Raw genomic sequence first — 18,665 nt, forward strand, 5'->3', positions numbered from 1 at the left:
CTGCAGAAGAATGTCTGTTTAGAGTGTGGCTCTCATACTACATGGAGTGGGGTAAAATTGGTCTGTGATCTTTCCTTTTCCAAAAACTTTTATCTCAAGTGTGTATGTAGCCTTAAAAATGGTAAATAGAACAAGATAATATGATACTCTGGGGCTATTATACTTGCAGATCCCCATTTTGCTAGGCTCCCTTCCCTTGTACCAATGTACAGTTGTTTACATGTCTTCATGATTGGAGAATCAGAATCACTTTATTCGCCAAGTACGACAGTTGTCGTGCCTGGAATTGGTTGTGGTACACATGGCAAAGGCATTCTTACATAACAGACAATACAAGAACAGACAGGAATATACAACGAGACAGGTATAGCCGCATAGATTGTAGAAACTGGGGAACAGTTCATTTGAGAGCACTGGCAGCTAGAGTGAAGGGCAGTACTGCCCAGAGTGGTGAGAGTTCAGGGATCCGAGCATTGGCTTAGGGGCTAGGTGCTGCAGACGGTGACGAAGGGAGGGTTGGAGTTCAGGTGGAGGACAGCTTGAGGAAACTTTTGAGGTCATGGTTAACTTATTACTTAGTCACGCAGACTCAGTCTGAGGACAGTGAAGTGTGTATTGTAGTCTAGGGCCAATTTAGGGGGAAGCCAATTACCTTGTCTGTGTTTTTGGTACATGGGAGATAACTGGAGTGACCGGAGAAAACCCACACAGACACACTGAGACCATACAATCTCCATGCAGATAGTACCCCAGTTGGGATTCATACTGGAGACCCAGCGCTGCAAGGCAAGAGTGCTACTCACTGCGCCACCATGCTGCCACTTATAGGAACATTTATACTGATAATCACTCTGCAAGGCATTCTTTTTTAAAAGCATTTCCAGTTATCTTCATAGTTCACCTCACTTGCTGAATCTAAGGCCGTTTTTTTTTAACAAGTGCTTTTTTTCTCCCAAAAGGCTTTAAAGACAAAGCCTTTTTGTCTAGATCTCTAAGTCTCTGTTCTAGGAGGTGACTAGACTAACAAGAACAAGGAGTCTCTTAAATGACTGTATTCCAGGATTATGAGATTTCCAGGATGCTGCAGTGTTACAGTGCTCTTTATGCATACAGATCTCTGTATACAAGGTCTGGACATTTTACCAATAATTGATATTGGCCCCAAGTGTTTCTGCAGAGGTCTGTAACTGGAAACCCAATCTCAGCATGCGGCATGGCAAATGTGAATACATTAAAACTCTGCAAAGGAAAATAAATCCCACTTAAGTGAGTAACAAAAACATTTGTGTAAAAATACATTACAGGGAAGGCTTCCAGAGCAGAAACGTCTCCACAGCTGTGCTGTAACACTTACACATCAAGGTGCGTATGTTAAAGTAGGATGCTGGTGAAAGGTGGAAGTAAAATGTATGTACGTAGAACAAGGCTACAAAAGCCAGCAGCATTGTGGTCAATAACACACCGTACACAACAGGGGCGTGGCTAGGTAGAGTGACCAGATTTTTGTGGGTCCAACCTGGGACGGGGAGGGGGGCGTGGGGGGGGCAGCGAAAAGTGGGGAGGACTGAGGAGCGCGCTGCGGCGAAGACTGGGGGGGGACTGCGGCGGTGCGGTAACAGTTACCCCGGACACCAGAAAATAAACGCAATAGGCAACATGTCAGCACAAAATAACCGCAATGCGGGCAACATGTCAGTATAAAATAAATGCAATGCGGGCAAACATGTCAGTACAAAAAAACGCAATGCGGGCAACATGTCGGTACAAAATAAACGCAATGCGGGCAACATGTCAGTACAAAAGAAACGCAATGCGGGCAAACATTTCACCAGAAAAGAAACGCAATGCGGGCAAACATTTCACCAGAAAAGAAACAATGCGGGCAAACATTTCACCAGAAAAGAAACGCACTGCGGGCAAACATTTCACCAGAAAAGAAACGCACTGCGGGCAAACATTTCACCAGAAAAGAAACAATGCGGGCAAACATTTCACCAGAAAAGAAACAATGCGGGCAAACATTTCACCACAAAAGAAACAATGCGGGCAAACATTTCACCAGAAAAGAAACAATGCGGGCAAACATTTTACCAGAAAAGAAACCTAATGCGGGCAAACATTTCACCTGGAAAAGAAAGCATTTACTCACCTGGCAGAAGTCTCCGGCCTCTGGCGCGCTGCTCCTGGGACCGTCTTACTTCTCCTGCAGTCTGCCGCGCTGACAGGGCTACGGCAAGATGGCGCCCGAAGCCCTGTACTGGATACACGAATAGGTCTCCAGTACAGGGCTTCGGCAGCCATCTTGCCGTAGCCCTGCTCGCCTGCCGGTGTCGGAAACAGACACCGGAAGAGGAGGCTGGAGCGGGGCTGCAGGCAATGAACTGGCACGGCGTCTATAGACGCCGCTGCCAGTTCATTGAGGAGAGAGTGGCCAGAGTCCCGAGGCCGGGACGTCCCGATGCTGAAAGCAGGACGTTTCCCGGGACCTCATGCTGCCTGGGACAGCGGACCCTGAATCCGGGACGTGTCCCGGGCAATCCGGGACGTCTGGTCACTCTAGGCTAGGATCCTAAGAGATCCGGGGCACTTTTGGGCACTCCATCCAAAAATAGGTCTATTATATCCAGCTTCTCTTCAAGTCTGAGCACGCAAATGACAGCATAACCCGTTACTAATCCTCTGGCAGTGCAACATTGTTTCTGTATATGCTGTGCAGCAGCTGCAGTGCCGGTTCTATTGTGTCTACCTCTTGTTTGTTTTTTTCAAAAATAGGTGTAGCCATGCACCAATGTGGGTGTGATCATGGGCAGAGCTAAATTTACATGAACTTAACAAAAGTCTAAGTAGGCCTGCCCAGCAAAACGTTGGCTGAAGCTCCCTCTCCATTAACCTCCTTGCCGGTTATCCCGAGTTGAGCTCGGGGTAACCCGTCGCGGAGGATTTCTCAGGCCCTGGTGGGCCTGGCTTGCTGCGTGTTAGAGTCGATCGTCGCCGATTCACCGCTACCCGCCGCGTTACAGGGGTCCCCCCCCCCCGCCGAGACCCCGTGCACAGCTTGGCCAATCAGTGCCAAGCAGAGCTGAGGGGTGGATCGGGACTCCCGCTGATGTCAAGACATCATCGCGATCGTCGCCATGGCGACGGGAAGCCCTAAAGGAAATCCCGTTCAGAACGGGATTTCCTTATGGGCAAGCGCGCCGGCGGCGATTGGAGGGGTGGGAGGGACTCCGCAGGAAGGGGGCATCATGTAGCTAGGCTAGCTACATGCTAAAAAAATTATGCAAAAAAACCTTGCCGCAGGGCCGCCGCGGGAATCAGAACGGCAGGGAGGTTAATACAAAAAAATGCAGCCTATCCCATATATAGGCACTTAAACATAACTAGGCAGTTACCTGGCATCTGTGCTGGCTGGTTTGGCTTTCTCCTGCGAGGGCTGGCCTGCCACCTGGTTATTTGGCAGTTCCCCCATAACATTCCCTGACCATCTAGTGGACCCCCTCCCATGCTCTCACGGGCCTACAATTGAGGCACCACAACTCCCAGCATGCCCCCATAGAAGAACCACAGTTCTCTGCATGCCCCCATAAAGGCATAACAGCACCCAGCATGGCAACACAGCATCCAGTATGTCCACATAGAGGCACCCAGCATACCCTACATTGATGCACCACAGCTCCCAGCATGCCCACCATTGAGATACCACAGCTGACTCTGCCTGTGGGACATCTGGGGCACCCCAGAATAGATCCAGGGCATGTGCCACTGATCTTTGGGGCTAGCAACACCCCTGGTACACAATATTTCTAATATATTGGATTTTAGATTTTATATTTTATATAAATAAATTCCATATTTAACAAAATGTATAAAAATTGCGGCATTTAGGATAGATCCTGCAATGGAAATAGTGATCAAACATTGCTCGGCCTTGCATCTTCTTTATCTGATTAATGCCAGGGGAATTGTGTGCGTGTCACGGGCAGGTGTGGCACATAAGCAAGAGTTGCATGGCTTTGGACTTCATCGGCTGTGCAAAGACAGCAACTGCAGCTTACAACCCATATTAGCAAAGTTTCTGCTGAACTCTTAATATCTTCTTAATATCTTCTGCAAAATGGTAGACCAGGTAAACAGTCAAAATCTGGAAGATAATGATTGATTTAGGCAATCTACCATAAATTTCATAGTGAATGTCTAGCACTAGAGAAGGCAAACACAACTTTATATATAATGGCCACATATATCTACTTAGAGTGGTGTAGCTGCAGACCAAAAGGCACAATAATACTTTGCTATCTATGCACTGCTGCAGTTTGACAGAGGTCTAAGTAAAGGGATGGGATCTGCTTGGTAAAGACTATGAGTACGTATAGGTCCCCATACAATTACAGATCTTGCCAGCATGATGTGCTTATGATGAGTGTTAAAATCCGGTGATTTTTTTTTTTAAATCTGATTTCATTGTCACTGCTCAAGCTGCAGTGCAAGAAAAACTTGTTCAAACAATTTTATCTCATTCCAAGTTTTTCTCCCCTTATTCAGCTCAAGGTTTTAGAGGTTGAGGAAGTGCTGCTTCCCAGAAAAATGAGGGCAGATTGGTGAGAAGCCACCACTGTAGGGGAATACAGTTGCATTTAAATTATCACTATTTTCACAAGTAGGGCTGGGGAAGGACATACAGATAGTCATTGTCCAGTCAAGCCATAAATTACAACATTTGATGATGATTATCTTACGTCTATATGTAGCTATAGGCAATATGTATGTGGATCGGTAAAGTTGATGCAGCAACGAATTTATCGCCTTACAGGTTATTCACTGGATAGTGGTCACTTCTCTAAAGAGGCCCATGCACTCAGCCAATTTTTGGCCGATCGATCGATCAAAATCGATTGGTCGATCTGTTGAGATTGCTTATCATTTTGCAGATTTCAAACTGAAATCTATTGGAAATCTGTTCCTAGTAAAAAAATTTTCCTAAACACATCAGATAGATCAGAAATCTATATGATGATCTATCTGCTGCTAATCTGACGGGTGTATGGCCATCTTTACTCAATGTTCACCCCATATTGATTAGATTACTGCACAAATCTAATAAGAATTAGTCCAACTGCAAGAGTTGCACTGCTCCATGCAGTACAATGCTATGTGCCATTGATCTCCCATCTCAATTAACATTTTCTAATGTGCCCAATGCCCATTTGATCAATAAGCTGCTTAAAATTGATCAGAAGTTGATTGATTGGGCACACTGGGGACAATAGATTTCCAGTAGTTTCAATCAAAGGGTTCTCCAGGGGCGTTTCTAGAGTCCTTGGAGATCGGGCACCTGTGGGCACCAGGTGGGGAGGAATAGCGCCACGGCAAAAATGGGCATGGTCATGAGGTGGGTGGGCGTGGCCATGGGTGGGGCCAAATGTACATGAACTTAGCAGCGGTGTAAGCTACAGATAACGGGCCTGCCCATCGAAATATTGGATGGAGCCCCCTGTCCTTTATTTAGATAATTTACAGTCAGTATAGGCATAGATCAAAGATGTATACACACATACAATTTTGATTGGTTAATCACTGACCACCAATTTTACCACCCCCGTGCAATAAGTGGGCCTACAGACAATGAATTTTATGAACAGAGGTAAAATTGGCTAATCAAAATTTGCATGTGTGTACCAGGCTTTACAGCTAATACTGTACATGCTGAAAGTAGCAGGGATCAGCATACAATACAGCTGGTTTACAATCAGTAAAGGCACAGAGTAACACCTTACACTGTACACACTGGAGGTAGATCAGCACACAGTGCAGGCACTAGAGAACAGCGTATACTGTACATACTGTAGGCAGCAGAATTCAGCACACTGCAGCTAGCGTGCCAAAATATGAGGATCACGTTGTGCGGTGCGCTTATCGCGCCGCACCGAAAAATGGGTGGGCCATGGACCAGAATGTAGGTGTGGTAACGGGTGGAGACAAATTTACATGAACCTAGCAATGGTGGGACATTCGATTAGGACAGTGGTGGCGAACCTTTTGGAGGCCGAGTGCCCAAACGGCAACCCAAAAGTCACTTATCTATCGCAAAGTGGCAACAGCAATTTAAACTAAATACTGTACAAACGTTTTAACTCATACATGAACATTATGGAAAATCCAAGTTGAAAATAAACTGTGAAGATAAACAATTTCATCCATCCTACTCCTGAAAAATGTATTCAATTTTTTAGAACCTCCCAGTTTTATTTTCTGTTTTAAAAAGCTAAAAAAGTAGGTTTAATGCTCATATGATAAGGATTCAGCTTTTCCCATAGTCTCGCAGTTAGCAATCATGTGACCCCCAACAAGACAAATTCAGCAATCATGAGGCCCCCAACAAGACAAATTCAGCAATCGTGAGGCCCCCGACATGACAAATTCAGCAATCGTGAGGCCCCCGACATGACAAATTCAGCAGTCGTGAGGCCCCCGACATGACAAATTCAGCAATCGTGATGCCCCGACATGACAAATTCAGCAATCGTGAGGCCCCCAACAAGACAAATTCAGCAATCATGAGGCCCCCAACAAGACAAATTCAGCAATCTTGAGGCCCCCAACAAATCATAAGGCCCCCAACAAGACAAATTCAGCAGTCATGAGGCACATAAATAGACAGCATTTCACATAAAAAGGCAGAATGCCCCCTTAATATGGTAGCCCCCCCAAGTTAGGTGGTGAGTGACAGGGACCCCCAGGTTAGCTAGTGAGTGACAGGCGGCTCCAGTTAGGTAGTGAGTGACAGGGACCCCAGTTAGTGAGTGACAGGGACCCCCGATAGTGAGTGACAAGGACCCCAGTTAGATAGTGACAGGGACCCCAGTTAGATAGTGACAGGGACCCCAGTTAGATTAGTGACAGGGACCCCAGTTAGATAGTGACAGGGACCCCAGTTAGCTAGTGAGTGACGGGGACCCCCGATAGTGAGTGACAGGGACCCCAGTTAGTGAGTGACAGGGACCCCAGTTAGCTAGTGAGTGACAGGGACCCCCGTTAGTGAGTGACAGGGACCCCCGTTAGTGAGTGACAGGGACCCCAGTTAGCTAGTGAGTGACAGGGACCCCAGTTAGCTAGTGATTGACAGGGACCCCCGATAGATAGTGACAGGGACCCCCATTAGATAGTGACCCCAGTGCTGCACCCTCTCATCTCCCCCCTCCCCACCAAATCCCCACCACTTGTATTTGCTGGGTGCTGCCACTTACTGTGTTAAGGATGACTGCGGTGTTCTGCTGGCTGCAGGCTGTGGTGGGTGGTCTCTGGCTGCAGGCACCTTGCTTCCTTGTCCTGTCCACTGTCTGGAATGAGGTGGTCTGGACTGCAAACATGGCAGGCAGCGGCAAGCCAGGGAGAGCGGGGGTGTACTGTGGTGGTCGTCAGTCGAAGATGGTGGTGTCCTGGTGGCTCGCTACTGTTGAATACACCTGGTCAGTCCACCAGCTGCTTATGTTCCGAAGCCAATGAGGAGGAAGTCTCTCCTTCCCCATGCATTCTGGGTCCCCTTTTATTTCTCTGATGACAATATAAGGTTTAGATATTTAGCTGAAAGGCCCAGTGCACACCAAAAACCGCTAGCAGATCCGCAAAATGCTAGCAGATTTTGAAACGCTTTTTCTTATTTTTCTGCAGCGTTTCAGCTAGCGTTTTGCAGTTTTGTGAAGCGTTTTTGGTGTAGTAGATTTCATGTATTGTTACAGTAAAGCTGTTACTGAACAGCTACTGTAACAAAAAACGCCTGGCAAACCGCTCTGAAGTGCCGTTTTTCAGAGCGGTTTGCGTTTTTCCTATACTTAACATTGAGGCAGAAACGCATCCGCAATCCAAAATCTGCAGCAGCCCGGGAGTATGCGTTTCTGCAAAACGCCTCCCGCTCTGGTGTGCACCAGCCCATTGAAATACATTACCCTAGCAGATCCGCACCCGCAAGCGGATCGCAAACTGCAGCCGAACCGCTCTGGTGTGCACTAGGCCAAAGAGTGGATTAGAGTTGGCCATCTTGATGTCATATTGATCCACTGTTGGAGAACCTCTCAGCCCTCCCTCTCTTTCTCTCTCTTTCATTTTTTCATTGTCTATTTCTCTCTCTCTTTTCCTTCTCTGCTTCTCTTGGGCACTGCCTTGCAGCTACTCTTCCTTGAGAAGATCTCTGCCTAGGTATAGGGTTTCTAACTGGATCATTACCCATTTTGGGTGGGCAATGACTGGTGTGATTTTTTTTTTTTTTTTTTCCAAAACTGAATGTTTATGGAAAGTATCAAATATTGTATGCCTAGTTAAAGGACACCCAAGGTGAGAGAAATATAGAGGCTGCCATATTTATTTCCTTGTAAACAATGCCAGTTGCCTGGGAGCCCTGTTGATCTGGCATAAGTAGTGTCTGAGTCAAAACCCTGGAGCAAGCATATGGCGAATCCAGTAAAACCTGAGTCAGCTGAGTCAGAGTACCTGATCTGCTGCATGCTTGTTCAGGGTCTATGGGTAAAAGTATTAGAAACACTGGATCAGGAGGACTGCCAGGCAACTGGTATTGTTTAAAAGGAAATAAATATGGCAGCCTCCATACCCTCTCACCTCGGGTTCCCTTTAAACATGGTTCTAAATTAAAATCAAAATAAAAACTATTAAAAAAACAATAATGGGCAAAATTGCAAATGCACGCCGATGCATGTGTTAATGCAAAGACACATTGCAGCGTGGAAAAGTCCTGAGTGTCTCTTGGTAACCCTGAAGCACACTACCCATTTTTCTTGCTTTTGGAAATGGAATTGAATGTACTGTTACTTTCATCATCAGCTGAGGTGATTGGGACTGATTGTGATGTATGACACTGTTTTGTAATGCCATTAATCACAGAGTGTATAGGCAGACAGTGTAAAAATCTATCACAGAGGTGAGAGTTAGTTTGGCCATAACCACAAGTGATTGATTTCCGTGTTTTCATGTTATTTACTTTCCAGAAGTCTTGGCTGGTAGTTGATATAGGTTTGATCACTTCAGACACCTTGTTGTTAGTTCAGTAGTTGTGTCTAAATAACTACTATTGTAATGAAAGGACTCCTGAAGTGAGGAGGTTAGTGAGGCTGACATATTTCCTTTGAAGCCATGCAAATTGCCTGACTGTCCTACTGATCACCTTTGTCAAATGCTTATAGCCATATACCCTGAACAAGCATATGCAGATCAGATGTTGAAGTCTGATGAGATTATTCATATGCTTGTTACAGGTGTGTGACACTGCTGTAGTCACAGATCCGCAGGACTGCCAGGTAACTGGTATTTTTTAAAAAGGAAATACATATGCCCACCACCACATGCCTCTCACTTCAGGTTTCCTTTAAGTTTTTTGCAGAATCTTAATCACTGTTGTCTGATCTCATCGTTCATTTAGGCCCCTTTCACACTGGGGCATTGCATCACTGTACCTTGTCGCCATGGGCGTCGGCAGAAAATTTTCCGGGGGGGGGGGCAAAAAAGGGGGGGAGGAAAGCCGAAAATGTGGGGTGGGGATGAGTCGCGCGTAGCGCGCCAAAAAATTGGGCTACGTCATATGCGTGCCGCGCCGAAAAATGGGTGTGGTCATGAACCAAAATGTGGGTGTGGTCATGGGTGGAGACAAGTTTACATGAACTAAGCAATGGTGGGACATTAGTTTAGGACAGTGGTGGCGAACCTTTTGGAGGTCAAGTGTCCAAACTGCAAAGTCACTTTACTATCACAAAGTGCCAACAGCAATCTAAACTAAATAGAAACGTTTTAACTCATACATGAACATTATGGAAAATCCAAGTTGAAAATAAGCTGTGAAGGTAAACAATTTCATCCATCCTACTCCTGAAAAATGTATTCATTTTTTTAGAACCTCCCAGTTTCATTTTTTGTTTTAAAAAGCGGAAAAAGTAGGTTTAATGCTATTGTCTCATATGATGATGATTCAGCTTTTTCCATAGTCTTGCAGTTAGCAATCATGTGACCCCCAACAAGACAAATTCAGCAATCATGAGGCCCCCCCCCCATCAAGACAAATTCAGCAATCATGAAGCCCCCAACATGACCAACTCAGCAATCATGAGGCCCCCAACAAGACAAATTCAGCAATCATGAGGCCCCCAACAAGACAAATTCAGCAATCATGAGGCCCCCAACAAGACAAATTCAGCAATCTTGAGGCCCCCAACAAATCATGAGGCCCCCCAACAAGACAAATTCAGCAGTCCTGAGGCACATAAATAGACAGCATTTCACATAAATAGGCAGAATGCCGCCTTAATATGGTAGCATAATACCATAATAACACTCAATCTGACAGCAGTGGTTCCCCAAAAATAGGTAGCCCCCGGTCTATAGGTGTCCCCAGAATAGGTGGCCAGCAGTATAGATGTCCCTAGAACTGGTAGCCAGGGGTAGAGATGTCCCCAGAACAGGTAGGCAGGGGTATATGTGCCCAGTATATGTAGCCAGAGGTATATGTGCCCAGTATATGTAGGCAGGGGTAGATGTGCCCAGTATATGTAGTCAGGGGTGTATGTGCCCAGTATATGTAGTCAGGGGTATATGTCCCCAATATATGTAGCCAGGGGTATATGTCCCCAGTATATGTAGCCAGAGGTATAGATGACCCCAGTATATGTAGTCAGGGGTATATGTGCCCAGTATATGTAGCCAGGGGTATATGTGCCCAGTATATGTAGTCAAGGGTATATGTGCCTAGTATATGTAGCCAGAGGTATATGTGCCCAGTATATGTAGGCAGGGGTATATGTGCCCAGTATATGTAGTCAGGGGGATATGTGCCTAGTATATGTAGTCAGGTGTATATGTCCCAGTATATGTAGGCAGGTGTATATGTCCCAGTATATGTAGGCAGGTGTATATTTCCCCAGTATATGTAGGCAGGTGTATATGTCCCAGTATGCAGGTGTATATGTCCTAGTATATGTAGGCAGGTTTATATGTCCCAGTATATGTAGGCAGGGGTATATATCCCAGTATATATAGCCAGCGGTATATGTGCCCAGTATATGTAGTCAGGGGTATATGTGCCCAGTATATGTAGTCAGGGGTATATGTGCCCAGTATATGTAGGCAGGGGTATATGTGCCAGTATATGTAGGCAGGGGTATATGTGCCCAGTATATGTAGGCAAGGGTATATGTGCCCAGTATATATAGCCAGGGGTATATGTGCCCAGTATATGTAGGCAGGGGTATATGTGCCCAGTATATGTAGGCAAGGGTATATGTGCCCAGTATATATAGCCAGGGGTATATGTGCCCAGTATATGTAGGCAGGGGTATATGTGCCCAGTACATGTAGGCAGGGGTATATGTGCCCAGTATATATAGGCAGGGGTATATGTCCCCAGAATAAGTAGACAGGTGTATATGTCCCAGTATATGTAGGCAGGGGTATATGTGCCCAGTATATGTAGGCAGGGGTATATGTGCCCAGTATATGTAGGCAGGGGTATATGGGCCCAGTATATGTAGTCAGGGGTATATGTGCCCAGTATATGTAGGCAGGGATATGTGCCCAGTATATGTAGGCAGGGGTATATGTGCCCAGTATATGTAGCCAGGGGTATATGTGCCCAGTATATGTAGGCAGGGGTATATGTGCCCAGTATATGTAGGCAGGGGTATATGTGCCCAGAATATGTAGGCAGGGTTATATGTGCCCAGTATATGTAGGCAGGGGTATATGTGCCCAGTATATGTAGGCAGGGGTATATGTGCCCAGTATATATGGTGTAATGGTTAAGGGCTCTGCCTCTGACACAGGAGACCAGGGTTCGAATCTCGGCTCTGCCTGTTCAGTAAGCCAGCACTAATTCAGTAGGAGGCCTTTGGCAAGTCTCCCTTACACTGCTACTGCCAATAGAGCGCGCCCTAGTGGCTGCTGCTCTGCTCTGGCGCTTTGAGTCCGCAAGGAGAAAAGCGCAATATAAATGTTATTTGTCTTGTATTTGTCTTGTATATGTAGGCAGGGGTATATGAGCCCAGTATATGTAGGCAGGGGTATATGTGCCCAGTATATGTTGGCAGGGGTATATGTGCCCAGTATATGTTGGCAGGGGTATATGTGCCCAGTATATGTAGGCAGGGGTATATGTGCCCAGTATATGTAGGCAGGGGTATATGTCCCCAGAACAAGTAGCCAGGTGTATATGTCCCAGTATATGTAGGCAGGGGTATATGTCCCCAGAATAAGTAGCCAGGTGTGCCCCAGCAGGAGGGGAGCTGCGAAGAGAAGAGGGAAAGCTACTGTATGTGCGGACAGCGGGGAAGGGCGGACGTCTTCCCCCCCCCCCCCTTCCCTCACCTTAGGGGGCTTTCCCTCCCTCGCTCTCCCCTCCGGAGTCCGGAACGAAGTGTGCAGCGCCTGGGCAGCGGGCGGAACTTACCTCGTCTCGTCGCAGGCGGAGGGATTAGCCGCTACTCTGGTCTGGTCCAGATCAGAGTGCAGCACCAGATCTTTCGGCGCAGGAGCGAGACGAGGTAAGTCACGCCCGCTGCCCAGCCGCTGCACACTTCGTTACGGACTCCGGAGGGGAGAGCAAGGGAGGGAAAGCCCCCTAAGGTAAGGGAAGGGGGGGAGACGTCCGCCCTTTCCCACTGTGCCCATAGCTTTCCCTCTTCTCTGCGCTGCTCCCCTCCTGCTGGCTGCACGGGCATGCGGCCAGGAGGGGGCAGCGGGCGGCCAGGGTCGGGCAGATGCCCGGTTTTGCCATATGTGCGGACGCCCATGCTTGTCGCTCTTCAGCCACTCCCCTGTTGCTATGGCCATTAGTCTCCATGAGACTGGCACAGTACCCACGATGTGATGGAAGAGCTTTGGACGACGCAAGGTCAAGGCAGACTCTGTAGTGTGTTGCCTATCGGTACCGTTCAGCACGCAATTGCACTGGAGCGCATGTTTAGATTAACCACCTTAGCGGTATGGACGAGCTCAGCTCGTCCATTACCGCCATAGGGTGCCGCTCAGGCCCTGCTGGGCCGATTTTGATCAAATAAAGAGCAGCACACGCAGCCGGCACTTTGCCAGCCGCGTGTGCTGCCCGATCGCCGCCGCTCTGCGATCTGCGCCGCTCGTCGCCATGGCGACGAAGTAAACAAAACACGGAAGGCCGCTCATTGCGGCCTTCCGTGTTACTTTTGGCCGCCGGAGGCGATCAGAAGAACGCCTCCGGAGCGCCATCTAGTGGGCTTTCATGCAGCCAACTTTCAGTTGGCTGCATGAAATAGTTTTTTTTTTTATTTAAAAAAAAACCCTCATGCAGCTGCCCTGGCGATCTTAATAGAACGCCAGGGTGGTTAACGGAAAACTTCCTGTCTAATAGGGGCAAGCCACTGAGTGGGGGTGGAGCTATGCAAATTACCCTGTCTGTACAGTCTGCCACAAGGTGTGTGAAATAAGAAATTATTTGTTAGGATTTTCCTGTGGTGGACTCTCATGCCACAGGAAAATCGCACCGCACCATGTGTGAAATTAGCTTCAGGGCCTGTTTCAACTACACACAGATTCTGCATGCAGAAAACTGACTCCAATGAATGCCTATGGGAAATCTGCATCAGAAAAATTGCGTTCAGTGGAAACAGGCCCATAGATATTCATTGGAGTCAGTTTTCTGCATGCAGAATCTGCGTGTAGTGGAAACAGGCCCTTAGGGTGTTGGCTTGTCTGCCAGGCCACCTGTTTTGTTCTATGGAGTGGGGAGGAGGGAAGACAACCCAGAGGCACTGCCCTGCAAGAACTGCAACAAAATTACAATAGAGGGTAAGGGAGTGGGATCCAACACAGAGGGTCACAAATGTTGTGTCTCAAGACAATTACAAACCATGTACATAGCATAATATTTAAAGAGGAACTTCAGTGAAAATAATGTAATAAAAAAAGTGCTTATTTTTTACAATAATTATGTATAAATGATTTAGTCAGTGTTTGCCCTTTGTAAAATATTTTAAATCCCTGATTTACATTCTGACATTTATCACATGGTGACATTTTTACTGTTGACAGGTGATGTAGCTGCTGCATGCTTTTTTGGCAGTTGGAAACAGCTGTAAACAGCTATTTCCCACAATGCAGCAAGGTTTACAGACAGGAAACTGCCAGGAGTACGTACTCAAGAGGTTCTTGTGGGAGGGGTTTCACCACAATACCAGTCATACAGCGCCCCCTGATGGTCTGTTTGTGAAAAGGAATAGATTTCTCACGTAAAAGGGGGTATCAGCTACTGATTGGGATAAAGGTCAATTCTTGGTCGGAGTTCCTTTTTAAGATCTATAACTTGTGTTACCTGGAGATGTGATAAGTGTTGGCTGAGTGTGCTCTTGTGTAATCTTTTAGGCTGGGAAGATTGTCCTTGGTTACCGCAAGTTTCCTCTGAAGATATTAAAACGATTTATGATCTGGAGCATCCTGCTGGTGAGTTCATCCCAAACTTTGTATTGTGTGGAAATGGTTAACTAACTTTGCAATTTTGCTGGCCACACCCCCTTTATGAAATCCCTAATAACTTATGTCCTAACCTGGAGCAGTGTGCCTGGATTTGTGTTTTTTTTTTTTTTCGTTTTTTTATTCTTTTTTTACAGCACAGCTGAACTGGTGGCAGCCATATGTATTTCGTTTTTAATAATGCAGATTGCCTGGCTGTTCTGTTGATCAACTACATCTAATACTTTTCGCCATAGACCCTGAACCAGCATGCAGATCAGATGTTTCTGACTAAAGTCTGACTAGATCCACTTCATGCTTGTTTCAGGTGTTACTACATATGCCAAAGAGATCAGCAGGACTGCCAGGAAATGGGTATTGTTTAACCTCCCTGGCGTTCTGATTCCCGCGGCCACGGGAACGTTTTTTGCACATTTTTTTTTTAAATTTATCATGTAGCTAGCCTAGCGCTAGCTACATGATTCCCCCCTCCCTGCGGCGTCCCTCCCACCCCTCCGATCCCCGCCGGCGCAATCACCCGTCCGGAAATCCCGTTCTGAACGGGATTTCCAGGAGGGCTTCCCCCGTCGCCATGACGACGCACATCGTGACATCACAGGGAGACCCGATCCACCCCTCAGCGCTGCCTGGCACTGATTGGCCAGGCAGCGCACAGGGTCTCGCCTGGGGGGGGGGGGTGGCGTGCATCGCGGCGGATCGGCGGCGGCGATCAGACACAACACGCAGCAAGCAAAGTGCTTGCTGCGTGTTTTAAAAAAAAAATATTCAAATCGGCTCAGTGGGGCCTGAGCGGTGACCTCCGGCATCTCTGGACGAGCCTAGCTCGTCCAGAACGCCAGGGAGGTTAAAAGGAAATAAATATGGCAGCCTCCAAATCCCTTTCAGTTCAGGTGTCCTTTAAGAAGTCCAAGCTGCCTATGTACGAAAGTTTGGGCAGCCTTGTTAATCGTCATGATTTTCCTGAATAAAATCGTTGGTTGCTACGATAAAAAATGTCAGTTAAATATATCATATAGGAGATTCACACAGTGATATTGGAGAAGTGAAATGATGTTTATTGGATTTACAGAAAGTGTGCAATAATTGTTAAAACAAAAATTAGGCAGGTGCATACATTTGGGCACCTCAAAAAATAAATGAAATCAATATTTAGTAGATCCTGCTTTTGCAGAAATTACAGCCTCATAATGCTTCCTGTAGGTTCCAATGAATATGTATTTTGGATCATTCCTCTTTACAAAACATCTCTAGTTCATTCAGGTTTGATGGCTTCCAAGCATAGACAGCTCTCTTTAACTCACATCACAGATTTTCAATTATATTCAGGTCTGGGGACTGAGATGGCCATTCCAGAACGTTGTACTTGTTCCTCTGCATGAATGGTTTAGTGGATTTTGAGCAGTGTTTAGGGTCGTTGTCTTGTTGAAAGATCCAGTCTCGGCGCAGCTTCAGCTTTGTCACTGATTCCTGGACGTTGGTCTCCAGAATCTGCTGATACTGAGTGGAATCCATGCGTCCCTCTACTTTGACAAAATTCCCAGTCCCTGCACTGGCCACACAGCCCCACAGCATGATGGAATCACCACCAGATTTTACTGTAGCTAGCGGGTGTTTTTCTTGGAATGCTGTATTCTTTTTCCTCCATGCAGAACACCCCTATTTATGTCCAAATAACTCATCAGTCCACAGCACCTTATTCCAAAATGAAGATGTCTTGTTCAAATGTGCTTTAGCATACCACAAGTGGCTCTGTTTGTGCTGTGGGCTTCCTCTGCATCACTCTCGCATACAGCCTCCCCTTGTGTAAAGTGCGCTGAATGGTTGAACAATGCACAGTGACTCCATCTGCAGCAAAATGATGTTGTAGGTCTTTGGTGCTGGTCTCTGGGTTGATGCTGACTGTTCTCACCATTCGTCACTTCTCTCTATCTGAGATTTTTCTTGGTCTGCCACTTCGAGCCTTAACTTGAACTGAGCCTGTGCTCTTCCATTTCCTCAATATGTTTCTAACTGTGGAAACAGACAGCTGAAACCTCTGAGACAGCTTTGTGTATCCTTTCCCTAAACCATGATGGTTAACAATCTTTGTTTTCAGGTCATTTGAGAGTTGTTTTGAAACCCCCATGTTGCTACTCTTCAGAGAAAATTAAGAGGAGGGAAACTTACAGTTGACCCCCTTATCATAATTGGATTCACCTGTGTATGTAGGTCAGGTGTCACTGAGCTTACCAAGCCAATTTGAGTTCCAATAATTAGTTCTAAAGGTTTTGGAATCAATAAAATGACAACAGTGCCCACATTTATGCACCTTCCTAATTTTATTTAAACAATTATTGCGCACTTTCTGTAAATCCAATGAACTTCATTTCACTTCTCAAATATCTCTGTGTGTGTCTCCTATATGATATATTTAACCACTTGCCGACCGCGCACTCATAACGCAGGCTAATTAATCAGGAAGCAGCCGCTCCCGCGAGCTGCTGCTTCCTGTCAATTCACGGCGGGGGGCTCCGTGAAATAGCCTGCGGGCCGCCGATCGCGGCTCGCAGGCTAAATGTAAACACAAGCGGAAATAATCCGCTTTGTTTACATTTGTACAACGCTGCTAACAGTAGCAGCGTTGTACCAGATCAGCGATCCCCGGCCAATCAGCGGCCGGGGATCGCTGTCACATGACAGGCAGGAGCCTGTTAGAGGCTGCACAGGACAGATCCGTTCCTGTGCAGCCTCGGATCTCCGGGGAAGGGAGGGAGGGAGGAGAGGGAGAGGGGGAATCCTGCGGTGGAGGGGGCTTTGAGGTGCCCCCCCCCACCAGCCACACGCAGGCAGGAGCGATCAGACCCCCCCCAGCACATCATCCCCCTAGTGGGGAAAAAAGGGGGGCGATCTGGTCGCTCTGCCTGGTGTTTGATCTGTGCTGGGGGCTGTAGAGCCCACCCAGCACAGATCAGCTAAAACAGCGCTGGTCCTTAAGGGGGGGTAAAGGCTGGGTCATCAAGTGGTTAACTGACATTTTTATCGTAACAACCAACGATTTATACAGGAAAATCACGACGATTAACAAGATTGCCCAAACGTTCGCACCCCACTGTATAAAGTGGCATTTAGTCAATGGTTTACTCTGTTTTGCAGCATTGCAGAAGCTTGTTATTAAAGTGAACCCGAGGTGAAAATAAACTGATAAGATAAACAATTGTATTTATCTTCCTACTCCTAAAAATGACTCTTTTTTTTAGATATCCCATAGTTTAATTTTATATTTAAATATTTACAAAGTAGATTGAAGGTTTTGTTGCCTCTGCTCAGTTGCAGCCTAATAAGTGTCCCAAAGTAAGAAAAGGGTCAATAGTTCATGAATTCTGCCAGGAAAACTTTTATGGCTGTAATTAACTTATCAGTGATGTTTACTTTATTCCTGACAGGGTACTGACAAGACAGAAGCTCTCGCTTCCATACCTAGAAATTAACTCTTTCAGGCAACAAAATAAAACAAGGAAGACAACCTGGTTAATATGTTTTGACCTTTACTTACACATTTATCTCATCATGTCACTTGTCGCCTCGGGTACACTTTAAAGAGAACCTGAACTGAAAATAAAAAGTCAAAATAACCATACACAGGTCATACTTACCTTCTGCGTAGTCTACTCCTCAATCTCTTTCTCCTCTCTTGCGTCTTTATGATCAATGGAATTCTCTGTCCTCCATTTTAAAAATGGCCATTACCCCATTACAGCTTCCTGGTCAGCACACTGTTAAACTGTAATATCACCCACTTGAGCCATAGGGAAACATGGACATTACCTTGCACATTCAGTTGTAACTGACAGCCGCTGATATATAACTGACAGCAACTGGTATATTTCAGTTCGGACAAAATATTGTCAGAACTGGAAGGGATCACTGTAAGAAGAAATTGGTGAGCTTCTGTGAGGAACTGATGGTGAGGTTAGTATATAACATTCATTTGCAGCTACATCATGTATTTATTTTAAATAATTTGACTAGCTTCAGGTTCCCTTTAAGGTATTTTACTTTCCAACGTATGAATACAGTTAAGGGCCCTTTTACACTTAATCAGTTGCTCTCAGTTATAACTGAAAGAAAACTGATTTTCAAAGTAAAGCCCATGTTTTCCTATGGCTTCTTTTACACTTAATGCGTTTTAACTG

At 46.2% G+C, this 18,665-nt stretch overlaps 1 protein-coding gene across 1 annotated transcript in view; it reads left to right on the forward strand.

The window, feature by feature from the left end:
• The window catches only part of LOC137536763 (heparan-alpha-glucosaminide N-acetyltransferase-like), a 582,763-nt gene that overhangs the window by 426,267 nt on the left and 137,831 nt on the right, over positions 1–18,665 (forward strand). The window contains exon 16 of the mRNA XM_068258971.1: positions 14,386–14,463. Within this exon, the coding sequence (XP_068115072.1) occupies positions 14,386–14,463 (78 nt within the window). The remainder of the gene's footprint in view (positions 1–14,385; positions 14,464–18,665) is intronic.

This window comes from Hyperolius riggenbachi, chromosome 10 (assembly GCF_040937935.1).
Source record: "Hyperolius riggenbachi isolate aHypRig1 chromosome 10, aHypRig1.pri, whole genome shotgun sequence".
NCBI lineage: Eukaryota > Metazoa > Chordata > Amphibia > Anura > Hyperoliidae > Hyperolius > Hyperolius riggenbachi.